Below are 27977 nucleotides of genomic sequence, written 5' to 3' on the forward strand. Positions count from 1 at the left end.
AGCACTAGGATTGAGTGTCAGGGTCATTGTGTCCTGCTGGTCACCTGCTCAGGAATGTAGATACTGCTACTTTACATCTTCCAGGGAGAAGTAAGTTGCCTACCTCCAAGAAAGGGAAAACATATATGTGGCAATCATAATGTTCATAATATCAGATATTTTACAAGTAGAAAATGTGCTCGTTAGTATTGGCACAAAATTGTGTAAACACAAGAGTCACAAAGCCGTTTCCCATAGCCTGCAGGCAGTGTTCTGCTCTGTGTGCCACTCCCAAGAGCCTGGGAGAAGGCCATAGAAGGAGGGGCCTGGCTTCCAAGTCTCAAGCCCACACAGGTGAACTCCTGTTGGGGTGGAATGCAGCAGGGAGGGGGCCTTGACACACAGAGGTGTGGAGCTTTTAATTTCTAACAGGGTGGGGAACAGAGAGAGGCACAGGAAGGGGGTTAACCCTTTCGGTAATAGAGCTACTCACCTGGATAGGGAAGGGAACGTTTGTGTGAGAGTGTGCGTGTGGGTGTGTGCGCAGAAGCTAAAAGACGGATCAAGTCACAGTGCACTCAGTAATATTCTCTCAGTTGCTGTGAGTCTGATGGTCTCTCGTATCTCCCTCCCGTGCACACTTAAAAACTCTTTCACGCATGTGGAGACACTCACACACACACACACACACACACTCGACTCAGCTAAGATTGAGGGCATATAAGTAAATATTTGACCACCCCGGACTGTACAGGAAGGAACAAAACAGAAGACAGAGAAGAAGTCGACCCATCTATTCAATTTGGAACTTTGGACACAAGAACTTGAAGAAGTGTTATTTTCTTTTTAAAGGTGGATACAACTTTCTCCAAACTCTTGGGACAAACAAAGCAAAGGAATTCGAGTTTTTTTTTCATTTATTGTTGGACTTTTGGACTTGGCGAGGGTGCAGTAAGAGGTTTGTTTGATCAGTAATCTCTTTGTATGCACCCAGTCATAAACTTTCAAATGTCTCCATTGTTTTCAATGCCCTTCACCCTAAATGTGTTCTTCTCAGTCTTAAAAAATCTGCTGATAATTCTGCTGGTTCATATTGTATGACTTCGATCTAGGTGATTGGCTGTAAAGTGTGCGTAACACCCTTTCTCACCATGTAGTGTTAGAATTGCATACAATACTGAGTTCTGCACATAATTTGGATTGATTTCCATTCTTTTTTTTCTTTCAAATCTTTGTTTCTGAATGACTGCCCACATCAAAGCACAGACTACAATACAACATAGGTCAAAGAAACTGGATCAGAACAAACAGTAGAACGGATTTTCACGTATGAGCACGTTTTCTGCCTTCTACTGATTTAAACCTTATTAAGCCCACAGACCAAGTATGTTATCTGCTTTGTATTGTTCAGATTTCAAGGTGGAATGCAGTGATAGCTTCAAAGGGTGGGATTTTCCAGGTGTTTGTAGCTGTGATTTAGATTACTGTCAAAGGCAGTACTGTGTGCAGGACTCCTAAACCTGTTACTGAATACCCCCGACCCCTTTCTGATTATGTCATGACAGGGGTCAGCAGTGGTATGTTCACCTGGCAGGCACCTTTTTGCCTGTCAAGACAACAGCTATGGTTTTGAACTCAAGATAAATATCCCTTCTGTTTAGTGCCACAGTCTTTCAAACCAAAGAAAAATTAGCCTGGTGATGTAGTTATATGTTCTGTCTCTTGGAAGCTGTAATTTGTCTTGACTTCATTGTCAGTGTCATAACCGCCTGCAACTGATGGTCAAATTTGGAGGATACTAGCTGGTCTGTTCAGTATTTTCCCTGACCCGTTTCGGCCAGTGATTTATGTGACAGCGTTATGCCATGAACTTACACACGCATACACCCACACACCTGCAGTCAGCTTGAATTCACAGGGAGGCGCTAAGGTGCTTTTCCCATGTGTTTTCAGACAGCAGTTTTTTCAACTTGGACGGGTCATTCTCTCGCCCGAAGGAGAAATTCTTTCTTGGAGTTGGGGGCGGGACTCGATAAGCCTTAGGCTTCTTCCGTCACCCTTCGGACAACACAAATTAAGATGTATGATGTGAAAGAGATAATTGTGTATTGTGTGGAATTGTCCGAAAGAATAATAATAAATAAATAAATAAACCTTCAGAGCACAAATCATAATTTGTTTAGTGCGTGTGCGCTGTGGTGACACGTACAGTATTAAGCCATCGTCCTACTAAGACAATACTAAGATATGCCACATAGTGCCCTTTGTTCACTCTCAACCTCCTGTCTTAAAAGGAGATCGTTTTGATACAGCATGCTACCAGGAATATTTCCAGGGCACACCCTGTATTAATCCCTTCCTATCGTAGTTATTTTGTCACATTTCACATTTTTCTACAGGCTCCTTATGATATGCCTCTGTTTGAAATGAGTTGAATAAGAATAGCATACATAACTAAAACTGTATGGAGGTCTTAGACTCCTATATCTAGGTATAAAGAGCACATTAAACTAGAGCAACCTTTAAAGGACTATTGTGTCCAAATTACAAAAATATGAGGTATCTGGTCATTATTGTTTTTTTAACAGGTTTTGAGATATTTGTCATATATTTTGTGCCTCCCCCTAAATTAAATGAATGATAATGCAATTTTATGTGTGGTCAAAATGCTTGAAAAGCAACATTATTGGTGACAGCTACATTTCCATTTACCTCCACTGTATTTGGGATGTAGGCAGCCATCTCAGAGACATATATCTTAAAATCTGTGCACAAAAACACTTTCTGTGTGGCTAGTAGATACCACTAGAGGTGAGTGAGAAAAGATATTACATTTGGCTTAACAGACCCGTTGAAATTGTCTGTTTTGTAGGTAACTATCTATGCATGCCTACATTCAGGTATTAAGACAGTATTTATTTTGTTACGTGTATGGAATTTGGTTATTTTCTGAGGAAAGGAAATACGTTTAAAAAGTCTACTTATAATATGATTTTTGTAAATCATTACAGAGTGTCTCGTGTTTTGAAGTGTGTGAAGTGTGTTGAAGAGTGTCTCTCTGTTTGAACTCAAGTAGCAGCTATTCTTAAAAACTAGTTACTAGAGTGACGGTAAGGGGAGTGCCGGGGCCTGTTCACTTTCTCTGGGGGTTTGATCGAGGGAAAGTACAGATGAAAGTAACACCTTATTCTACAGAGATATGACTAGGGGCTAAACATTTTCTCCCTGCATCTTTCTACTATCATCAGTGAATTTTTGCTAGTGTATCTATTTGTGCATATGTGAATATATTTGTTTGTGTTTTGTTACAGGAGGGCGATGGGGAGATGGATGTTACATCTGTCAGTGGGGATTGGGCTTCTAGCCCTCCTGTTGTCCTGCTGTTATGCCGATGGTGAGGAGGCTCAGAGTCACAACTAATCATTCAATTTCACAACTAATACTTTGATGTGTTACTTTGTACTGAAGTTGTAGCCAAAATATAGTAGTTGGATATCAATTGCTTGCCTTATTTTTTGAGTTTAGCAAGACTGCTGTTGTTAAGAGGATAGTTTGAGTTATTAGATAAAACAGGAATGTATTTGGGGTTTTCTCAGTTTTAAAGATGTGCCTTTCAATCTTGGGGAGAATGTGAATAAATGTTTTCACTCCTGTCATTATATGATTTTGATTAATAAATAAAAAATATATAAATGCAGGGCTGTACAGTGTGACAGTTCTGATCGCATTTGCTACTGGAATTGATCACGTGCGATGATGAATACAAGTCCACTCGCACTAGTGCTAATGAGCAGATGCACAACACTGCTTCGAGGGCTCTTCAATAACTATCTCCAAATGCGGGTAAATGTAGTCTTTGGCTGGTGAAAGATGTGCGCTCTGGATCTGTGCTTGTGCGGCGATATAACCGGAAGGAGACGGCTCTTTAAATTACCGCAGTTAAGTTAGCGCGTGTGCAAGCAGAACATTTCCTGTGCGCCTTCACATTAAAAGCCTGTTACTAGCCAAACATGAGTTGACTTTTATTCTGAAGCCGGTAAAACAGGAAGTTAGCGCTTCAGCTTGCAGTGCTCTAGCTACAAAGGCAACTCATTCAGCTGCAGAGAGTTTGAAATAAGCCACTGAAGAACTACTCTCAGCACATTCACAACAACCAATTTAATTTATCCTAAATTTTACCAATATGTATACTTATTCATTTAACAAGCTATGTTTAATGTTTTAAAGTTTGGTTTTAATTAACAGAAGGACATTTACTATTTTTGTTATTATTATTAATATAATAATTATATATACAAAAAAATATATAGATACAGATATTATTTTTATATTCTTATGGGGAGAAATAATTCTGAATCAGCAAAAAATTGCAATTGGCAGGTTAGATTCTTTTGTCTAAATTGCAATCAGTGCACCCCTATTAATTTGTCTACAATTATTACTGCACACACTAGGATATAATATTAATTGTGAATCTCAAATTAGACCAAGATGACAGCCTCAAAGGTAATTAGAGCGAAATGCAAGGGTTAAGGTTATGCAAGTTTTCGAACATACTTTCTGTGCTACCAAATTTATTTTTGTGCTACTGATTTTTTTGGCTTGCTAGCACCAGTGCTACCACCTAAAAAAATAAGCGTACAGCCCTGTATAAATGGCATATTCGTTAATTGTAAAAATAAAAGATAATAGCAGCCCTAAACTTAATGAAGCCACTATGACCACTATTTAAGACTGATGTATGCGTGGCATACATAGAAATATAACTGATGCCCACAATATATGGGAGAACGGGGGAATCTGAGGCATCGGGTAATGTGAGCCACCCCCCCTGTATCTAGGCAACGGAAAACATTTTTGGTCATGTGAGATATATGTTTTCAAGCCCCTCTCATTTCCCCATGGCCCTGAAAGAGAGGACCTCATGGTGCTGTGGTAAGCATGTTTTTTTCACCAAAATAGGTATTTTGCATGTAAAAGTACATTTTCTTGCTGTTAACTTAATCAACTGTTGTGCCAAAGCAAATGGATTCACGTAGAAAAACTTCTATCATACGTGTTGATGAACTATCAACATATAAAAACCATGTGATGATATTAGCTAAAGATTAGTCTGAAATGCTAAGAGAGGTAGTTTTTTCTCAAATTGTGGTGGTGGGGGAAAGTGAGCCAAATGCTGTGGGGGAAAGTGAGACACTTTCTCACTTTCCCCCACCATGAGGAACAAGTTAAGTTTACTCTTAAACATATTTTAATATCATACACATTGTAGAAAAGCCATCATGCCAAGGAAATACACCAGGAAGACGACCTGGGGCAACCACACGGAAAGAGCACCTTCTCATCTTTTCCTGTAACCTTCAGGGCTGGAATGTAGAGTAGGCCTAGTTGTAGAGTGTGACAGGCTGATGTTATAATCCAGTTGGGTCTTCTCCTGTGTTCTGAGTCCCAGGCTGTTCTCGCTGGTTCTGATTTTCCTATGCTTTGACGCCCAGACACAAGCTGGCTCTAAGGGTCCTGTGTTCTGACCCCCAGACTGTGTTCTAATCTAACTGGTTCTATCTTTCATTTGAATCTTATTAAAACCTTTTGAATTATAATATGTTGTATTTGATTTTGTTCAGAGTTACTTTCAATTGTTTAGAAAATTTGCTTTGCTTAATTGACCAAACCCCATCATTCTTTTACGAGTCCAACATTAGTTCTGGAATGTTTGGCTAGCTTCAGGATTCTAACTGTTACAATATGTGTTGTTATGGTATAGTTTCAGAGTGGAAAAAGTAAGTGGATCAGTTTACCCCCTTGATTTTTCTGGTCTGTCTCAGTTTACCCCACAGCTGGGGTAAAGTGAGCCACATGACAACTTTTTTTAAAACAATCATATTTTCACTGCCCTTTGTCTTGAAAAAAATCTGCTAATGCCCATTTCTAAGAAAAATCCTGAATTAATGGGAAATGTGTAAATTTGAGTGATAAATCATTTTAGCCCCCTTAGAGGGGAGCAAATGTAAAAAGTGGCTCAGATTACCCCGTTCTCCTAGCCTGGTCCAAACAGACCATCGTACTTCATTTCATTTGTACAGAAGACTACTGAAGGGAAAATGAAATTTGGCCGGAAGTAGTCAGGCGGGCGGAGCCAGGCTACCGTTCTCCCCTATACTGTATAATATTTGAATTTTTTTGTATTTGTAAAAATGTTTGTCACAAATATCATGGTCTTTTTATATTGTTATTGCAACTACCCTTTTGTTTGCTACTCTATCACAGTTAGGGAGCTTTTGGTTTCAGCATTGGTTTCATTTGGATCACTATCAGGAGAAAATAAGATGCTGTGTCTAAGTCTGTTTAGTGTTACCGCAGATATTCTAGCTATGTTTCTCTGTCTCTCTGTGACTTTGACTTTTCCTGCCATTCCAACTCAGAGAACTACTGCATTGCTGCCCGGGCCAAGAGCTGCTCAAAATGTCTACAGGCTGGGTCCGACTGTGCCTACTGCTCCGATGAGGTGAGAGAGAAAACTGCACTAGTATAAAGAACTGGATCAACAACAGTCATCCTGATATTAATCATCAGGGCGGTTGCATTCTTCAGGCAGAAAAGCTGCTATTTTAGCCTGAAGTGAAGAATGGAATTATATTAAAACATTTATAAAATATGTCATAATTCATAATAAATTGGTTTATAAATTATTATTTAGACAAACTCCATTTTATATCTTAAAAAAAAAACTTAATTTGAGGTCAATTTAGTAGCTGTTCAGCCATGTCATGTTCTTATTAAGAGGATGGAATTTACTCAGTTGTCATGGAAAAGGCTGTGTTCATTGCTAACATAGTACGCATTTTTATGTCAAGCTTGACCCACATGCTTAAGATTTTCGACCACATCTCCTTGTTTTTATCAGTGGATGAAGTTTGCTTCAAGAAGTAGATTCAATCTTCAGACTCAATTTATAATTTGAATGTAATAAATAGGATTTTTTTTTAATATGAAGACTGCAAGTTCATTTCAAGAAAGCAGAAATCAATAATCAAACTTCCTGTTCACTTAGAATTACAGTGGCCCTCGCTGTGAAATGCGCAAGAACCTAATTTCCCTTGGCTGCCCCACTGCAAAAGTAATCGAAGTTGAAAGCAGTATGAACATAAAAGCTGTAAGTCTTCATAACCTAATTACTCCTCCAATCGACAGATAATGTTGTTGTTTCATATCAATTAGTATGAAATCTTAACTTCCCCTCTATTTTTCCTGCTCAGAAGGAACAAATCGACCAAACACTTGCAAAGTCTCAGGTGTCTCCACAGCAGATGAGCATGACCTTTCTGCCAGGAGAGGAGAAAGAGGTGGCTGTGGAGGTGTTTTCTCCATTGAGAGGCCCACTGGACCTTTATATTCTTATGGACTTCTCCTACTCAATGGCTGATGATTTGACGAACTTGAAGAATATGGGCCAAAAGCTGGGTGAGCGTCTTTGTATTGAAAATGTGTCGCTAACTGATGACTGTCGAATAAGTTGTAACACAGATGGTGAATTTATTTCCTGTAGCTTCATTGGTGTCGAGTCTGTCAGACGACCACACCATTGGATTTGGGAAGTTTGTGGACAAAGTGATCGAGCCACAGACTGACATGAGACCCTTAAAGTGAGAGAGAAAATGCAACATGTCCAAATAAAGAAACTTAAGCACAGATATAGTGTAATCTACATTAACTACATTGCCTTTGTTTTTTCTTTTCTCCTCTGTCCATCCTCACCCACGTGGTCAGACTCGCTGACCCATGGGGAAACAGTGACTCTCCGTTCTCTTTCAAAAACGCCATCAAGCTGACCAATGATTTGGATTCCTTCAACACACTGCTCCAGGGAGAGAGAATTTCTGGCAACCTGGACGCTCCTGAAGGAGGATTTGATGCAATATTGCAGGCTGCAGTTTGTACGGTTAGTAAGAATAGTCAAAAGAATAATTTTGTATACACAAAACAGATGTTGCTCTGCCTCACTTAAGTAAAACAAGGCTAATGAAGGTAGTGTAAATCCCATGTCCATAAATGTCATCCATACTTTTATTGTTCCATAGCTTACACCGTGAGTAAGTTTACTGACTTTTTGACACTGATGTACTCGTGCAACAGTTTAAAGCAGAAGTAAGCGGTTGGATAATTTTGTCTAACTTCCTGTCAGTGATTGCAGTTAGCAGTTCCCTCCTTCATCCCTACCTCACCAAATGAACGCACAGCAGTCTTCGAGCAGCGAGTTATCTAGCGTTACCTCAGATCCGTTAGTTCGATAAAACATGATAAAAACTGTAAAAACAAACATTGGGAATGATTTTTACTTGCTCCACCGTTGTAGCTGGGTAAACATTCAGCCCTCTGTCGCTCTCTGTGCATTCACCTGCAGAGAAACCCGCCTCTTTGTAGCGTTCTCTCTTCTGATTGGATAAAGGGTTGTGGGATACAAGAAAAGCGGCAGAGTACTGCAGAGCGGAGTGACTGAGACACTTATTAACCGTGCACACTGTATAAATGATTGCTGGTTGAATGAAGAATGATGTAACCCATGTATTCACAAAATGATATCGCTTAAGCATGTCACCGAAAATATTGAAAATAATTAACCAAATTTGGGGGTCGCTCGTGGTGTAATGGTTAGAGCGTACGATATGAGGAAAAGTGTTCCCCCATATCAAGTGAAAGGTAATTATACATCTATGTTCACAGCTTGTCTCCGCTTCCCCCAAGTGGCCAAACAATTTGTTATTGTAGTTTTAAGAACCTTGGGAATCAAGGAAAATTGAACATGCCAATAATAATAAAGTCTGGTCAGCATAAGTTGCATGTTTAAAAAAAGATTATATATATATATTCTACTGACTAATGTGGCTTCGGCTCCCATTTTATTGATGTTCTTATACTAGGAGGAGATTGGCTGGCGCGAACACAGCACACATCTGCTGGTTTTCTCCACTGAGTCATCCTTCCACTACGAGGCTGACGGTACTAATGTGCTGTCGGGCATCCTGCCACGGAATGATGAGAAATGCCACTTGAACAGTAAATCCGAATACACAGAGGATATAAAACAGGACTACCCTTCAATCCCAACACTGGTCCGAGTGCTGGCCAAACACAACATCATTCCCATCTTTGCTGTCACCAACCACTCCCTCTCGTTCTATCAGGTTACTGGGCTTTAGTTATTCAGCTTTCCTTGAAATAATGCTCCTGAAACATTCATTTATGTAATTAATTTATTTGTTTGTATTGTGTGTGTGATTGTCTATGTAGAAACTCAAAGAGTATTTCCCCATTGCTGAGGTTGGTGAGTTGCAAGAAGACTCCTCTAATATCCTGGATGTCATGGACAGTGCTTTCCAGGTAAAAAATCACTTGTTCTAATCATTTAAATTTTTCTTTTTCCTTTTGTGTGTGTGGCTTTTTGCAGTAGCTTGCACCTGGTAGACAATTGAGCCAAATGGCTATGTCTGGTAACTTCTGGTAACTGATGTTATCATATGTCCTTCCAGAATATCCGTTCTAAGATGAGCATCCGTGCAGAGAGCAGACCCAAGGCTTTCCAGACTAAGTTCTTAACCAAGAGTGGACAGGTTGAACAATATGGGCAATTTAAATTCATTCCTGGAAAAAAAGTAAGACTGAAAACCAGATGACAAAAACACATTAAACATACAAACATACAACCATAAATGCAAAACCAACATTGTTTTTATAAGCAAACATCTTTACCTAGATTTACATTTTGTGCTTACAACCAAGGTATCACTTCTTGCCTTTTACATTTTATTTATATTGGTAACAATGGGACTTTAAGAATTAGAATTACAAATATACTACACCATTAACTCCCTATTTCTGACAATTATCCAATCAAATGGGTAAAAGGGAAGCAAATAAACAAATAATAATAATACAAAAAGGAAAAGTCAAAACCACAACACAGTTTCCATTTCCCCTGTTGATCTTCCTATTCAATCAGTTTTAGACATGGACCTATAAAGAATGTCTCATGACATGATATTGTCCATATCCACAAATTCGCACATTTAGAAGAATGACCTACCAAAAACGAAAAAAATCATAGAGTTATTACCAGATATATTCGATTTTCACTAAACCTTTTACTGTACTGAATATGTAAACTTGGAACTTCAAATATTGTCAAATTGGGGGAAGTCTGTAGAAATCAGGCTTTAGTAAATTATGTTTTATCAAATGTCATTTTGTTGCCAAAAATAACAGATTCAGTCCATTACCTAACTTATTGCCAGAAAGACTGTTCATTATTCCCATCAACTGAACATTTTTATACACAGATGAATGGTCAATCAAACTCATCACCAACTAAATCAGTTATTATGTCAGGTCTTTGGCTGTTTAGTTGTCAACCTTATCAATGCTAAGATTCAGACAGCTAAATGCTTAGCGTTCACACACCAGCTCTGACTATGTGTGTGTGTGTGTGTGTGTGTGTGTGCGCAGGGCGATTTCCGGATGAAGCTCAAAGCCGAGCGAATGATCGATGGGAAGCCTGTCTGTGAGGTAACTGGAGAGGATACTGAGGGTACAATGAGAGTCAAACCTACAACGTTTAGCGCTGCCCTCAACGTTGACGCTTCAATTCTGTGTCCCATCTGCGACTGTGAGGAGGTATACGCGCGGATTCTCACTGAAGGGCACCAAAAGTCAAGATAAAGTCACATTATGAAATTGTTTTATGGTAAATTCATCCAAGCGTCTATTTATCTGTCCTCTAGTCCCCAATCAAGAATGCACTCAAATGCCACGGCCAAGGAGACCTGGTGTGCGGAAAATGTCGGTGTCATGATGGCTGGTGAGAATTCTTCATTCTTAATAAGAATCACCATATTTCTACCTGGGAAATGGCACTTTGTCTTCCTGTGGGCTCAATAAAGTCTCTTTGTTCTCTTTGTTTTGTCCACATGTCTCCTTCAGGCTAAGTACATTTTGTAACTGCTCAGCAGCTAGTTCAATGAAGGACGACAGCCAGTGTATAGGTCCAAACATGGAAGAACCTTGTTCAGGCCGGGGAGAATGCACGGAGTGTGGAACCTGTGTGTGTTACAAGCCGCAGCAGTTTGAAGGAAGATACTGTCAGTACGATAAGACCCAGTGTCAAAGAGCTGGAGGCTTTCTCTGCAACGGTACGGCAGTTTGTGGTTGTTGAATTGCTGTGTGTCTAATGTTACTATTACTGCCCACCATCATATACATTCTGTTCCTTTACAAGCTGTCTCTTTGCATAACTTTAAGGGCATTCTGATTGGTTTCAGAAGTGTGCTTTTGACTTAAACTATATGATTACAAATGTGTATGTGTACCCACATACTCCTGCATTTATCAAGCTAGCAAATGATATTTGATGTAACTGGCTATCATGCTATATGCAATTGTAGTTATATCATTAAAGGTGCAGTGTGTAATATGACATCATCAAGAAAGTTCTACAAAGTTCTAGAATGCAACGCTCCCTGGGTAACCCCACCCCTTTTGAATAATAACAGAAGCTACAGTGGCCTTCAAGGACAAGAACAATTCAAAATTTTAAACAATGCACCTGATGACATTCCAAAAACATGGATGCCTCCATAAGACTTGCCTGCTCAATGTACAAAATGTATATTAATATTTGTAATTCTCCGCTCAGGAGGATAATTCAGATGATTGGCAGAGGTGATTTTATACCAAAGAGGACATATTTATGAATGACGATATTGATTTTAGCTAATAATTACTTAAAATAGTACACAGTGTCCCTTTAACAATTACTTCAACCAATCAGAAATGCAATACCCATTACAATTACATTGAGTTTAATTTTTTTTAAGATATTTTTTCGGCATTTTTATGCTTTATTGATAGTGTAGGGACAGAGTTGAAATGGGGCAGAGAGGGGAGTGACATGCAGAGAACGGCCGCGGGCTGGAATCGAACCCGGGTCCCCTGCTGGCCGAGGCCCATGGGGGGGAAGCCCTACCAACTGAGCTAAGGGCGCCCCCGAGTTTAATTGATAGAAACTTGATATTTTGGAGTAGTAATACCTGTAAAGTATTTATATACTATTCATAATTTTGTCTTTGAGAGCCTTATGACAACCATTTCCCTTTGCACACACACACCACCTACCACAGGGATAAAACACCCATATCTTCCTCTTTCTCCTCTCCTCAGCCCATGGCTCTTGCAATATGGGTCAGTGTTCGTGTGATGTGAATTGGGGAGGCAAAGCCTGCGAATGTGACGAAGGCGACCAAGGCGACGCACCTTGTTTGGACAACAAGGGAGTGAGTCGAGACGTACATTTTTGTTTGTAGATTGGTTTTTCATGTGACCTCACTGGTGAGTGGGTGCTTGACACTGACTTTATCTTTACCAGGTTATCTGCGGTGGAAGAGGCACATGTGTATGCGGCCGCTGTAAGTGTGAGGAATCTGGTTTTCCATTGACTGAAACCTGTGAGCCAAATTTCGGGGTATGTGGATGTAATATGTTATATAATTAAAAAATATGTTTGGAAATATGTCAGTGTAAGTGTTTCTAGTGTTTCTGTGCAGTTGAGCTAGACATTTTTTATGTGTTTGTCTCCTGTCCAGGCCCAGTTTGGAGCGTGTGAAGGTTTGAGGACTTGTGTCCAGTGTAAGGCGTGGAAGACGGGAGAGTGGAAAGACGAAAAGGCTTGTGATAAGTGCAACATCAAAATTGAAATGGTGGATGAACTAAAAGATGGTAAGGACATACATATGTTTTTCATTTAATAATTATTTATTAGCTGCACAAATATTTCACCTCTTTTGGGTCATTATGATGATGATGATGACATTTGGCACTGTAACGGAAATGTCTAAAAACAGTAACACTAACATTTACTCAAATAATAATTCATATTGTTTGTTTATGTTTATTCAGCGAAGAAGGTGCTTGAGTCATGCAGATTCCGTGATGAGGATGACGACTGTACCTACTACTACACTGTTGAAGACCCCAAAACATCTAAAAAAATGGAGGTTCAGGCGCTCAAAAAGAAAGGTGAGCTGCAGGTTGAAGATGTATAATTTTTTAAATGGACGTATCATTTATTAGAACCCTTTCCTGTTGAAATCTTGTGCAGTTTAAGATATTTTATGTGGAAAAAAAGTTTTCTCAAGCCTATTACAATGAGTAAAGAGGTCCTATGTAAACACACCCTTTTTTATAAATACTTTTGCTTTTTTCAAATTAGAGATTTCTCTCTGATTTGTCTGTGCTCTTGTCATTGGTTTAAAGTTGGCAAAGCTTAAAGGTCATACACCTAAAAATAAGTGAACATCTCCTCACAATCCACCTACCTGTCCACCACATAGTACAAACAGGAAGCAGATCGTGAGCAATTTTGACGATAGATATACAAGATTGACGCTCTGTAGCTTCTGGGGACCATTGAGGTTTGCAGTAATTGTCTAATTGGTCTGAAAGCACCTAATTGGAAACCAGCACATTGACTTTAGAACAAGAGTCATTTGACCTTTTTTCTTTACTCCAGTGAAATCTCTGGCAGCAACGATCACTGTGTTTCTAACTTAAACCACTTATTTATTTTTTACTATCCCTCAGATTGTCCCGCTGGTAGCCTCCTGTGGTTGCTCCCACTTCTCTTGTTCCTCTTGTTACTGTTGGCTCTTCTGCTGCTCTGCTGCTGGAAATACTGTGCCTGCTGCAAAACATGCTTCCAGGTACAAAAACTTCAGATTTCCACACATTTACACCTATACATTGTATAAATAATGCCTTGTATCTTCTCTTGTCACAGCGATGTCTTGGCATGCTGCCATGCTGTAGGAAAGGTAAGACACTTTGCATGACATGTGACAGTTTTGCTTTCAGGATTTTATCCTCCCACCTGGGACCATGTTAAATATGAGTCATCTTATGTGGCATTCTCTTTAGGTCGCATGGTTGGCTTCCGGGAAAACGAGTATTTGCTCCGCCATTCTCTGCTAAACTCAGACCATCTGGATACACCGATGGTGAGGACCGGCCCACCCAAAGGAACCGATGTGGTCCGCTGGAAGGTTACGGATAACGTACATCGAGGACCCAGTCACCCCCAAGCTCTGATAAAGCCCAACCCTAAAGAGACAAGTGAGTGGTCAAATATCTATTGGATATTACTGCCTGTCAAGCTTAAGAAGTTAGGGGCAAGGTATATGTTGATTGTTGGAACTCTAACCTATGCTTTCTTTTCATCGTTCCTTATTCTTCTTGTAGTCGAATACCCCATTTCCCTCAGGTTGTATCCTGAGAACATGGTCCGCGGTGATACCAAAGAACAGCTCAGCAAGAAAATCACCAGTAACGTGAGCGAGTTAATGTTTGTTGGTAGACACATGTATGAGTGTATGAAGGACAAATGAATTGCTGAATAATGTATTTTTTTTTTCGTCCAGCTAAGTGAGGTGTACAGGCAGATTCCTGGCGCACAGAAGGTGCAGGAGCCCACATTAAGGTAAGATGCATCAAACTTCATGTGTGATCATCACATTCAGCATGTTCCTTAACAGACCTTATTTTGCATTACTATATGGTTAATTTCATGTTCTTGTAATCAAAACAAAAGTCAAGATGAAATGTCTGTTTTCGCTCACTCATTAATGCCTGTGTTGCTTCTTGCAGAATGCAGAGCAATGCTGGAAAAAGGTAACATTCAGTTTGATGAAATACATTACAGCGCCAGGGATTATTTATTTTGAAAACCCCGGGGACATGCATGTCTAACGTCTCTGCCCCTTCTTTTCTCTGCAGGCAGGACTACCCCATCGTTGACACCGTCTTGACTGCTCCTCGCGGCAGTTACCCTGATATTGTCAAACTCACCGAGAAAAATGTCCAGTCTGGAAAATTCAATGATCTCAAAGTTGTGCCTGGCTTCTACACTGTGGCCACAGACAGAGGTTTGTGTTTACTATTGTGGATGAAATGAAATCTCACTCACTCTTCAAGTTTGTAGTATGTAGAGAAGTCAAGCTACTCACTTTCTGATTCTTACTGAACAGCAAATGTCTTTATCAGTCTTGCAATAAATCTTGTCTCTGTTCCTCTGCAGAGGCTGCGGGAGCCATCGAGTTCCAAGAAGGTGTGGAGTTACTTGACGTTCACGTGCCGCTCTTCGTCAAGGATGAAGACGATGACAAGAAACAGCTGCAAGTGGAAGCAGTGGATGTGCCACTGGGTATTGCTGAGATTGGAAAACGTTTGGTGAACATAACCATCATCAAAGATAGTGGTAAGAAAATTTGGATTGCAAAGATTAGCAGCTGAAAATCAAATTTTTTGGTTTATGTGTAAAATGGGATAACAACTCATCAACGATCCTGTGACCTGAACTAATAATGGCCGCGTTTCCCAGATTCGATCGTTCTTTGGGACCAAAGAAGGGTCGAAAGAAGGGTTCGCCTAAGAAGGAGCACTAAGATACGGGTGTTTCCCAGATGCCATCTTAAGTGCCTTCTTTGGAGAATGCGTAAGATGAAGCGAAAGAAGGTTCTTAGTGGGAGCTGTCCACCGCGGTGGTGCTGAAACTGAATAAATCGATGCCAGGCGAATTGATCACCCACCTCTTTATCAGCGCATAAGTCACACACAGCGCCCCGTGGTCTCCCCCACACAGGTGCAATTAGGCTACGCATGTATTGTGTGGGTGTGTGCGTGTGGCAACAAGTGTATCCAAGTAGTAATCAAGCCCACTAGCGCATATATACCCCGTGGATATAGGCACACACATGTGAGAATGGAAGACAGCGACAGCAAAAGAAACAAGCGGGCACCGTCGTTTACCTCGGAGGAGATGGCCGTCTTAGTGGACGAGGTCTGGCAGCACTGGGCAGTTTTATTCGGGGGAACAAGGGGCAAAAAGAACATCACGGTGAAGAACCGTGTTAGGCAGGCCATAGCCGAAAATATGTCCCCCTCCAGCCAATGTGGCCTGCGTGACTGGCGTGCTGCGAGGAAGAAGTGGCAGGAGTTCCAGAACCAAACAAAAAGGAAGAGTGCGAAGGTTTCACTAATCAATCTCCCTTCGTTGCAGGTGATGCAGACGCCCAGTAAAAACAGCGCGGAGTAACCCCTCCCCCATATGGTTTCAATAAACTATTTTGGTTTCTTTTCAACCATGTATTGTGTGGATCATTTTGCATTGAAAAGAGGGTGTCAAATCTAGCAACAAAAAGTCCCAGGCAATTTGTAATTTATCTAAGCGTAGGTTAATGACGTGTGCGTATTGTGCACCCTTTCAACAGCATTCCAGTGCCAGACTTTCAGGTAAAGCACCTGGACACTGCAGCAATAATCATAGTGTGCAGGACGTTACATGTAGCCTACATCTGCTGGTTCTGTTTATTTATTTCAGCCTTCAGGCCTGAGAGTTGATATGGGTGATGTGGTGGTTGTGGGTTTATGGTTTAGTGATCAGTGCTTGCTTGGTGACTGGTGGTAAAGGGGTAGGGGCTGGGGGTTGTTGGACCTCAGAAGAGGTTGATCCGAGCTGAAGGCAAAATTGCAGCGGGTTGCTCTGGATGTGTGGCGACACCAGAGTGATCAGCCGTTGGATCTCCGCACGGGGCAGCCGGTACTTTGCCTGGACGGCCTGGTCTGATAGCACGTCCAGTGGGGAGAAGTGCAGACGCACGTATGCATTTATGTAAACCGTCTGGCTTCGCGCACGGCGAGGCTGTTGGTTCGCAGCGAGAAGGTGTTGTATTGCAGCCATGGTTTCTCACACGCGCGGACTTTGGCAACGCCTTTATAGCTCTGGATGAGGTTCAGCTGAGTTCAATTAAATCTGTTTCCTTGATATCTGTGAAATGCCACAGGGTTGTTGATGTTTTTTTTGTATGTGTAGTAGTACTATAAACTCACATGTGTGTGGAAAACGTAAATGTCTAATTCATTAAAACACATTTTTTTCTCTACTATTAGTCTATGTTTATTGCGCCAGGTCCGCATTGAGCATTGTTTTATTATTTCGAAAAGTGGAGGAAATAAATTTCCCTGACGCCGCATGATCACTGACGATTTGGTCGCTAAGAAGGTTGTAAAAGTGGGTCAGCTCCATCTTACACTTCTGTCTTAGTGAAAGAACTTCTTTCGCTAAGAACGAATCTGGGAAACGCATTCTTCTTTCACAGCGTTCTTAAGAGCGCTCCAAAGAAGTACTTAGCTCCAAAGAGGCTCTTAACGAATCTGGGAAACGCGGACAATATATGTAATGGGAAAGATCTTCTCTATGGATTGCTCTAATGTATTCTCCCCTTACTTTCCCCCAGCCACCAGTATCTTCTCCTTCCTCCAGCCGGCTTACAAATACAGCAGAGAGGACGGTATGGCCAACATCCCAATCAGCAGAGAGATCATAGGAGATGGACGCGCACAGGTCTCCTACCGCACACGGGACCTCACAGCCAAGGATAAGAAGGTGAACTGATGGATGTGTACTGCCCTACACTTTGCTTGGTATCCTTATGCCTAAAAAACATTTTAGGGTTGTTACCTACAGTTGATGTGGATTATGTTCTCAATTGTTACTAAATGAACAAAGTTCACTGTAAAAAGTCCAATACTTATGTAAAGCTTAGATAGATGTTGACATTGTTATTTCTAACCTGAGCCCAAGTGAAAAGGCACTTAGAAGCTTTAGCCAGTTTTTGATGACTTATAGGTGAAATACTTTTCTGCAGCAAGGCTGTATTACTAACCTATCCCATTTTAGGACTATATGACTGTGGAAGGTGACCTCAGCTATAATCCTGGTGAGACCCAGAAAACAGTGCCTGTTCGTCTGTTGGAGCTGGGGGAGAAAGACAGCCTCCTGGATGACAAACAGGTCAAGCAGTTTGTTATGGATCTCAGTAACCCACGGCAAGGCGCCAGGCTGGGCCGCTACCCGAGAACCACTGTCACCATCACAGACCAGCCAGGTGAAAGAACACAAGAGGCTTTACATCGATGTGTTTACCCTTATCCCCAGCCAAATTACTTATTGATGAGGTTTTGTCCCTTCCTTCCCATTATCTTAATTTCTGCAGAGCCCAGTGTGATAATGTTCCAGAAGGCCACCCAGAACTTCACCACATCTGACCCAACCTTCAAGATCCCTGTGGTTCGCTCTCGCAACCTGGACAGCACAGCCACAGTGAATTGGCGCACCAAGAATAGCAAAAACTTTGAAGTGACCGCCCCACTAAAGTTTGCTCCGGGAGAATCAGAGAAGTACATAGTGATCGACCCGAAGAAAAATGACCCAATCAAGCCAGATAATTTCAAAGTGGAGCTGTTTGATCCAAGTAGTAATGCTTCTGTTGGAGAGAGGAAGACCACCATTGTCAATATCACTGATAGAGGCAAGTACTGTCATTTATCGCAACTCGATGGAAAATAAACTGTAATTATTATTATTTTTTTTTTTATACGGTGCGCAAACAGATCATTCTGAAACAGAGGTGCTGTATCTGATGAATGTTCATCTTCTTGCTTTCTCCACTTCTATAGACACAGAAATTGATCAGTTGCAGATGAAAAGCGACATACCCAAAACAAACACCTCTGGTTCTCACCCTCTAACACTATCAAACCCTAATGCCAAAGCAACTGGACCCAATAGCATCCGCCTGAACTGGGACCCACCACCTGGAAAACCCATGGGTTACAAGGTATATTAAATCCATAATTGCGGGGCTTAATCTTAAGTTTATTTCCATTATTTACAACAGAAACTGTTTTTATCATATGCGGTATCTTTTGTTGTTGTGTTGTGTTTTAGGTCAAATATTGGATCTTCGGTGACCCAGAGAAGGATGCTCAGGTCTTAGATGTGAAAACTCCTCAAGCTGAATTGACCAACCTGTACGCCTGTTGTGACTATGAGATGCGAGTGTGTGCCTACAACGCAATGGGAGAAGGCCATTATACCGAAATGGTTGAATGCAAAACAATGGAGGATTGTAAGAACTGAGAATTTAGTTAACTTCTATGCTCGGCAGGAGATTCAAGCAGATATTAAAACAGTTATTACAAAATTAGAGAAAATGAATGCATTTTATGTTTGTTTATAACAACGTATGTATGTAAAGTTCTGTCTAAGATTTGAACAAATGAGCTAGTTTGAAATGAGTTATTTACGAGAGCAGGTTGCACTATTAAAGCTTAAGAAATATCTTAGCTACACTAGGAAAGACTTCGGTATTGTCTACATCAGTTGCTAGGGAGTATTTGTAGTGCTTAAAATGTATACACTGTAGCAGTCACTGTAGCATCAAAAGCAGAAGCATCACTTCCAAAAATGAAAGCCTGCCAAAACTTTACAATGTGCTCTGTTACATAAGTGGAAATATGTGTTTCAAAGTAAGTGGTAAAGTGGAAGTTACTCTATGTCAAAATGAATTCACACCTAAGCTACAAATAAGATTTTTTTTGTAGTGAAGCCTGTGATGTGTGAATCATCACTTAGTTGACACTTGTGTTATAACTAGGACTAAGATTAAATCTTGTTTTTCTCCAGTGCCTGGTGAACCTGGACGTCTGGCCTTTAACGTCATCAGTGCAACTGTCACTCAGGTCAGCTGGGCAGAGCCTGCAGAGACCAACGGAGACATAACGGCGTATGAGGTCATCTACACACCCATCGATGATGACCTGAGTAAGAGACTGAGTCCCACCTAAAGTGGAAATGCTTATTATTCTGCATTATGTAATGTTTCTAATTCCCCTATACTCTTCTTACAGGGCCAGTGGGAGCGGCTAAGAAAATAAAGATTGACAGCCCCAAGAAGCGGATGCTGTTGATCGAGAACCTCAAGAGCGCTCAGACCTACCAGTACAAGGTCCGCGCCAAGAACAGCATCGGCTGGGGCCCCTTCAAAGATGCTTCCATCAACCTGGCATCACAGCCTACCAGACCTCTGTCCAGTGAGTCTGGAGTAAATACACCTCTAGAACACGACCAGTAGATGTGTATTTCCCCAAAGAGAGCTTCATTTCCTTCTCCTTTTTTCCATAGTTCCCATCATCCCGGATGTGCCTATTGTGGATGCAGAGGCAGGAGATGAGTATGACAGCTACCTGATGTACAGCAGTGAGGTGTTGAAGTCTCCCAGTGGCTCCAAGACACCCAGTGTCTCTGGTGAAGGTGGGTACCCTGAGCTAAAACACTGTAAACTCAATGCGCTCATGCTCTACTCTATTGCATTATTGGCTGCATGTGACTGCAAAACTTCTAGAGTGTGAGCTGTCACTGTAATATGGATCCACATACTGTATTACATTCTCAGTGCATCCAGGCATCTTGCTTTCTTCTTGTAGCCAATGTGATATGTGATTTGGTGTCATTGCCCTGTTAGAAAGAGAGGTAATGGACAACACTGTAAAATATTGGTCGGATCTGTGATCCTGGAACACCACTTGTGAAACTCCTCTTGAGGATTCAGGATGAGAAGGCGTCTTCTCCCTTTCTTCTGGCTCTTTCGCATTTTTCAGTGTTTCTTGTGACATTAATACCATAATTTTTTTTTTCTGAAAGAGTTGTGCCGCTGCCTTTTTTATCACTCCCATTTGGCTAGCAATTTTGCTGCAGGCAACGCCCCAGCCTTGCAGCAACAAAATCTACTTCCAATGCATCACCCCATATCTGCAATAGAAGTGATTTACGATCACAGACCACGAGGCCTTCCCTCATTCAATCTGCTGTCACTCTCCTGCTTTCTGCAGCCCTTTCCATGCGCCTAGTAAGTTATCGCTGGAGGATAATACTGATGTTGCTTCTTTCCTCCAAGACAATTTGGACTTCTGTGACATAATTTATATACAAGCACATATATGTATATATCTATATCTAAATGTAATCTCATTCTGTGTTTAGCTTTTTCTAAAGTTATGTATAGTAAAACCCACCATTGATACTTCTTCGCTACAAATCTATCCATCGGCTGCATGCGTCTCCCCCTATGACCCCGAATACAAGGCTGGAAATTTGTCAAGTTGGTGGGTTCCAACCTGGATCTCCGTAAGGTGTCGTGGGAAAAGCGAGCGGAGATCATCCCCAGTCGGCTCAGCACAGACACAGAGGTCAGCTCAGACGAAGTCCCCCACCCCAGCTACGCTCAAACACACCTGCCAGGTGAAGACCACTCCATCAGACCCACAGAATAGACAGACAGAAAGACAGACAGACAGACAGGCAGCTAGCATGCCAGCTATAATGCACAGCCAGGCAGGTACCCGGCAAGGCAACCAACGTTTTCTCTCTTCCTCCGTGACTTGATCCTGTCAGAAATATCAGCATAATAATCATTTGGGCCTTCAGTCCGTGTCCCCTTGCCCCTAGTCGGCACCTATCCCATCCATCCCTCTGCCACATGCCCAGAGAGGAGCGCCGGCATCAACTGCCCCACCTCCAGCTGATAGGGCAGGCTTTTCCAGGTGCCTGTCTCTGTGTCCTCTCTCCTGGGGGGGGTGGAGGGGGGGGCAGTGAACTGGAGGTGGCTTGTCGGTGTGTGTGTGTGTGTGTGTCTGTGTGTAACGGCTTACTAACTATGTGGCTGTGTAGAAATAATGGCTTCTTAATTAAATACAGTCTAAGCAGTCTACAGGGCCGTTTCAATAATGACGCTTTTCTTGCAGCCATGTTTGTTTTTATCATCAACTTTTTAGATGCAAAGCACCTTATGGAACTGGTTTGTAAAAACACACGTATACCCATTTAACAGGCTGCAGATTCTCTACAGGGGTAGCTGTAAAGTCAGCATAGAACAGTGTTTTACATCATGCTAAAGTAATAGCAGCATGTGGGATACATGTTTGCTTTTTTAATGGATTAGATTAAGTACAGTTATCCATGGGAGCCAGAGGACACATCCTGATGATTTTGGTCATCGCCTCAATTTGTATCCAGGCCTGTCAGGTCAAACATATCCAGTGAAATATCTAAACTTCTATTGTCAGAGATTATTGGTTCAAAATTCAGTTCCCTGGCTATTGGCCCAAATAAAATTTGAAACGTCTAAAAAAAATATTGGATGATCTGCCATTAAATGTGGTAATACTCAGTAAAAGGATACATAGCCTTTGAATGTTTTTAAATTCAAAATTTGAATTGCTGAACATCAATGAACCATTATGGTGTCAAGTTTCAAATATCTGTATCAGAATTGTACTCATCAACAACATAGAAAAAACGAACAAACATTGCCTGCAGGGGACACAATTGAAAACAAAAAAATGTAGACGCTGTTACTTTCCTTGCCTGTAGGTGGGGCACATCCTCAGTTCTAAACTGTTGTTTTCGTCAACTATACATTGCCCTATAAATGGAGCTACAGGTCAGAATGTGCTGGTGCTTCCTCAGTAGATCGGCCGAGCCTGGTCCCAGGTTTTGGGTGCTTGGCGTCATTGGTGGCGCTGTATTGTTCCAATCAGTGTCCGAAAGGCTTGAGTGCTCACTGCTCAGTTTCATTTGTTCTTTCTGTTGACAAATTTGACTCCTTTGTGGTGCTTCACAGATTACATGATGAATGGGAAGTGGGACCAGAACTTCCTTTTCCCGGGTGGATCAGCGACGCGCAATATGTCAGCATCGTCCTCTCCTATGTCCACTATGAGCACAAACTACCCAGGGGGAGGCGGCTCCTACACAGAAACTCACCACACCACCTACATGTCTAGCCCTGGTACGACGGACATAATGACATCTACACTTAAGACCTTATATCAAGATAGTATTTGTCTTAATACTTTATCATTCTTCGTCTTGTAGGAAGCTCTTATAAACAAGAAATATACGGAGGAGGAGGAGGAATGCACTCAAAACAAGTCATCATGAGGAAGCGCTCAGAGAACAGGGGTTACACAGACGAAAACATTCGGGACTCTATTGTCATGGGAGATGTGTTGAGCAAGTTCCCTGATCTAGGTAAGCTTTAGACCTCAGCGTGGATTAGAATGAATTCCTAAGCGAATGTAAATGGAATTAGCTGTGTCTTTCTATTTGAAGAGAGATTTTACTTTGGAGTGCAGTATTTGAGAAGCCTCGGCAGGTAAACTGTGCAGGCGCTTGAGGTCCGACGGCTTGGGGGCTGTTGGCTGCACAGCAGGCTTACCCACACTGACTTTGCAAGAGCTATGCTGACTATCGCTGTTTCTCCCTCCCTGCCCTTTGATTCAACTTTGTTTTTTTTATTTCACCTCTATTTCCCTTCATTCTCTTCCTTCCCCCCTTCCACTGTGTATCTTTCCATCCCCTGGGTCCCCCTCCTCATTTGCCCTTTCTGCTCAACGCGCCATCAGGTGGGTTCGGCTACACTGGGACACAGAGCAACTCTCAGAGCCAGTTCAGCTACAGCCTGTCTCAGGGCTCCAGGGCCAGGACCTCGTCGTCTGACGTCAATGATGCCCTGTATGATCTGGACAGGGTGCTCCATGGTAGGTCAGCCGCTTTCAAGCATGAAGGCTCTGGGTGTGTTTGCTGGGTGTGATGGGTAATACAGTCATCTTATTCCTGCCCCTGTGTTTGTCTCATATCCAGTCTCTTCTGTTTCAGCCACCACAAATCACTCGTATTTGACAATACTGGCAACCATGTTTCAGACCATGCCATGTGTTTTTTTTTTTTTTTGCTTTTGAAATATCCATTTGTTTTATTCATGTCTGTATACAATATTATAAATCGTGGAGTAGGCTGATGAAAAGCAATGCGGGTTCGAATTCAAAGCCAGAAAGGTCTACACACATGGTTGTTGTCCAAAAAAGAGATGTACTAATCCCTAAACGATTACTCAAAAGACAAGCTTTAAAGACATACAGACAGGAATTGATTAGTTAACTCTGCAGTTTAGCTACAAACCATTGAAGCGTCTTTCATCCCATTTTCTTGCCCATATTATCTCCTACTGTATGCTTCTGCACAGAACCAAAGAGGTGACAAAGTTAGCAACTATAGCTGGTGGTCATAAAGTAGCATTTAGCAGCTGAAGATCCAGATATTTTCCAATTAGTTGATTGAGAAAACACAGAGCGAAAAGACAGTGAATATTGTACTTTCTGTACAATCATCAGGTGACCAGAACCACGACTCCAGATGGATAGTAATGTTGCTCATCATCTGCTGGATGTGTAAAGCTTGTTCTGCTGCCCCTGAGTGGCTGAAAAACTCAGTCGACGCAGCTTTAAAGTTTTTCAATTTCAGAGTATTCTTGAGCACACTGACAAGAAGAGTTTCATAATCAGTATCAGGAAATACTGCTGTTTAATGTGAAGAAAGTTCATGTCTCCACAAGTTGATTTTCCTAAAAATTATGGATAAAATGGTAGCAACATTCAGATGTGTTTCAAATAAATTCACAATTTGTAAAATAGTTTCAATCTCTACCTTCATGCATTTTTTACCCTTTCTAGTCTACATCTAGGGGCGGCAGTGGCGAAGTGGGTAGGGAGTTTGCCTCTGGTGTGCAGGGTCGGAGGTTCGATCCCCCGTCTCCCCGCCACATGTCGAAGTGTCCCTGGGCAAGACACTGAACCCCGAATTGCTCCCGATAGTTAGCCTACCCTGCGTGGTAGCTGCTGCTATCGGTGTATGAATGTGTGTGTGACTGGGTGAATGTGTACAAAAAACAATGTAAAGCGCTTTGAGTCTGTGATAAACGGAGATATAGCGCTATACAAGTCCATTTACCACATCTAAACAGACATATGCCCCATATTTATAGGCATCAGCTCCAACTGTATTCTTACTCTTGTCTCTCTGCGTCACTCATCAGATGCACGACTTTCTCCGGGCGTCCCCGACACCCCCAGCAGACTGGTGTTTTCTGCTCTGTGCCCCACGGCCCTCAAAGTCAGCTGGCAGGAGCCCCACTGTGAGAAAGACATCATGGGCTACTGTGTCATCTACCAGCAGCTCAATGGAGGTAAAGGACTTCTGACTGTCTGTCCATACTAAACACTATTTTGTCCCGTTGGGAAAAAGCTGCTTAACAACCTTTGTTCCTCTCCTGCAGGCGAGGAGAAGCGTGTTAATGTGACAAACCCAGCAGAGAACTCAGTGATCATCGAGGACTTGCTGCCCAACCAATCCTACCTGTTTAAGGTGAAGGCTCAGAGCCAGGAGGGCTGGGGTCCAGAGAGAGAGGGAGTCATTACCATTGAGTCTGCTGTGGACCCCAAGAGTCCCCTCAGCCCCATGCCAGGTACTCATCACAACTTCTTGCATTAAATCACAAACTCAATGGCTGTGTTTTTATGTATTTATGAGAACTGAAATGTCTGTCATCTGTCTTTCACCTTAGGCTCACCTTTTACTCTGAGCACTCCCAGTGCCCCGGGTCCCCTAGTCTTCACTGCCCTGAGCCCTGATTCGCTGCAGCTCAGCTGGGACAAACCTCGTAAACCCAATGGAGACATCCTTGGCTATGTAGTCACCTGCGAACAGCTCCATGGTGGAGGTGAGGCCTTCAGGAAACAATTAAAATTTCAATACATTTTGAAATTGAATTTGCCTTAAATGACTTTTGACCTCCAAAATCTCTTTCATTTGTCCTTGAATCAAAGTGGGCAGTTGTGTAATGTCAGAGGAAAATCCCTCTAAGCGTTCACGAGATATTGTGATCGCAAGAATAAGGCATAGAAATGTGAAAAATATGTATTTAAATATTTTAAAATAAATTTACATAGAAAGTTTGTGCATTTTCCAGGTTTCCAAATAGCTGGCTAGTTGTGAGTAAAGTGTGTTATTTTCTAACCGGTGTTTCTTGTTTCCTCCAGGAGATGTGCGTTCCTTCCAGGTGAACGGCAACAGTGCTGAGACCAGTCTGACCGTTCCAAACCTGGCTGAGAACGTTCCCTACAAGTTTAAGGTTCAGGCTCGCACCACGCAGGGCTTTGGCCCCGAGAGAGAGGGCATCATCACCATCGAGTCTCAGGATGGAGGTAAGACAGTCCAAATGTTCATTACACCACACAATATGACACTGGGGGCGAACGCTCACTGCTTCACTGTTAAGCCTTCAAGATCCATCTTCTGGGGACCATGATTTTTTTTTTTAGTGGTGCCCTCACTCAATTATAAATGTTGTCTCTAGAATGATTAGGAATTATCCTCTTCGTACTGTGAATATCCACAAACATTTTTGGTAATCAGAATAGTAATTGTTGAGATTTCCTGCTCTGGACCAACGTGACAAGACCATCCTTAAGGCCTAAAATACTCCTAACAGCTCAGCATTATCCAAAATTATCCAAAATTATTTGGTTTTCTTATCCCGTTCTCATATTTTCTGACATTCTGGTTCTTAGCAGTGTACTAACATCTATATTCTTTCTCTCCTCCCCCCTGCAGGCTCCATGTCTCAGTACAACAGCCAATCATTGGGCAGGATGGACGTTTTCAATATGCCTGCTGATATGAGCACACTGACCAACGTCTCCCACACCATGCAAACTGATCCCTACTTTTCAGGTACACATTAAGGCTCTCTTTCACCTCTGCTCTCCTAAAACACACACAGAGCCAATACATGCACACATGGATAACTTGAATGCTCTTTCCTAACAGATGGGATGATGATGAGCTCACAGCGCATGGAGAGCAGTGGCATGACAAGCAGCGGCATGACAAGCAGCGGCATGACAAGCAGTGGCATGATGACCAGCGGCATGATGAGCAGCGGCATGGTAACCAGCGGCATGGTAACCAGCGGCATGGTGAGCCGGCAAATCACCAAGGAAGTGGTTCAGAGGAGCGTTGTGGGCGGAACCACCGTCACTAAGAAGATGCTCTATGAAAGTTAAGATCTTTCTGAACTACACCCCAAATAACAGCCAAAGGTCCAACAGGATGGGGAATCATGCATGAGATTCTCTTTTAAAAAGAGGACTCACATGTGATCAGTGTGTGTTTTGTGTGTTTGTGTTAGTGTGTGTGTGTGTGTGTGTTTGTGTTAGTGTGGGAGATTGTGCCACCAAAAGATTTGTTGTGTTATTAATAGATGGGCGGGAGTGTTTGTTACAAAAACTGTGGCCATAAATGAGATTAATTTCAACATTTACGTTCATATTCAATGTTGCTATCTGATTTGTTTCATTCCAGTTTCTTTCCACTTAGAAAATGGTTTTGTGTTAGACTGGGCTCCCCATGTAACTTCAGATCTGATAACACACACACATACACTGGGGCTTTAAATGAGGTCAGCACAGGCCAGTAATCTGACTGCGGTTCAGTAATCCAAAGTGACCTTTGTCTCCATCCTGTCTTGTCCTCCGACTGTCAGTAAGAGATGGTTTGTCTGTGTTTAATTGGTTTTTGAGTATTTCAGGTTAAACACACCAAATATCAACTTTTAAGTCTTTTTAAGAGAGATGTTTGCAGATAAGATTGGCTTGCAATTGCTGTGGATGTTTTATAACATTCATCATTTTCACCCAAGTGGGGTTTTTGGGAGTTTTGTTCATCGATTTGTATTATATTCAATTGTTTTTTCCAAACATATTTAATATTTTTTTTACTTAAGCAGGCTGAGATTAAATATAGAGATGTTTCCACAAACACCTTCTGGGTGCTTGTGTTGCTCAATTAAACACAGATGTCCTACTGACAAGCAAGGGGAATAATTTTTAAATACAAATGATCAAAACTTTGATAAGATGTTAAGTGTTTTTGTATTTCATAAGATGTATGTGTATATACTGCTGCAATACTTTTCTTAGATTGCCCTTCTCTGCATGGCGTTGCATTTTGAGCAGATAACCTTTGGAACAGAGATTTTTAACTGGTATGTACATACCAGCCAAAATGTATTAGGTTAGCAAAACACAGATATGGAAAAGTGGATAAACTCAGTTAACCATTCATGCACTTCTAATCAACATGTATTACTTAATTTTTTTGCATCGCTTCTTTTTATGATATTTCAATTTTGTTGCACTTAATAAAGATTTTAAATAAA

At 41.6% G+C, this 27977-nt stretch overlaps 1 protein-coding gene across 2 annotated transcripts; it reads left to right on the forward strand.

Annotated features, from left to right (window-relative positions):
- The first annotated feature begins 521 nt into the window (after window positions 1–521).
- itgb4 (integrin, beta 4) lies at window positions 522–27977 on the forward strand. Of its 2 annotated transcripts, XM_080049152.1 has the most exons (42): window positions 522–937; window positions 3291–3373; window positions 6402–6484; window positions 7031–7132; window positions 7236–7440; window positions 7526–7622; window positions 7747–7918; window positions 8898–9161; window positions 9268–9357; window positions 9507–9629; window positions 10480–10647; window positions 10755–10831; window positions 10954–11162; window positions 12190–12302; window positions 12395–12490; window positions 12612–12744; window positions 12925–13044; window positions 13609–13727; window positions 13805–13838; window positions 13942–14136; window positions 14263–14351; window positions 14442–14500; window positions 14668–14691; window positions 14797–14945; window positions 15098–15277; window positions 17316–17464; window positions 17759–17966; window positions 18075–18389; window positions 18538–18698; window positions 18809–18989; window positions 19547–19684; window positions 19771–19953; window positions 20045–20173; window positions 22542–22709; window positions 22796–22951; window positions 23326–23460; window positions 24795–24944; window positions 25035–25223; window positions 25323–25478; window positions 25798–25962; window positions 26372–26491; window positions 26588–27977. In XM_080049152.1, the coding sequence occupies exons 2-42, from the start codon at window positions 3298–3300 to the stop codon at window positions 26821–26823; spliced, it is 5916 nt and encodes a 1971-aa protein (XP_079905278.1). In that variant the 5' UTR covers window positions 522–937; window positions 3291–3297; the 3' UTR covers window positions 26824–27977. The 2 variants fall into 2 exon arrangements, with proteins under 2 accessions (XP_079905278.1, XP_079905279.1); XM_080049153.1 differs by lacking the exon at window positions 23326–23460 and having other exon boundaries at window positions 524–937.

This window comes from Ammodytes marinus (assembly GCF_949987685.1).
Source record: "Ammodytes marinus genome assembly, chromosome: 20".
Classification (NCBI taxonomy): Eukaryota; Metazoa; Chordata; class Actinopteri; order Uranoscopiformes; family Ammodytidae; genus Ammodytes; species Ammodytes marinus.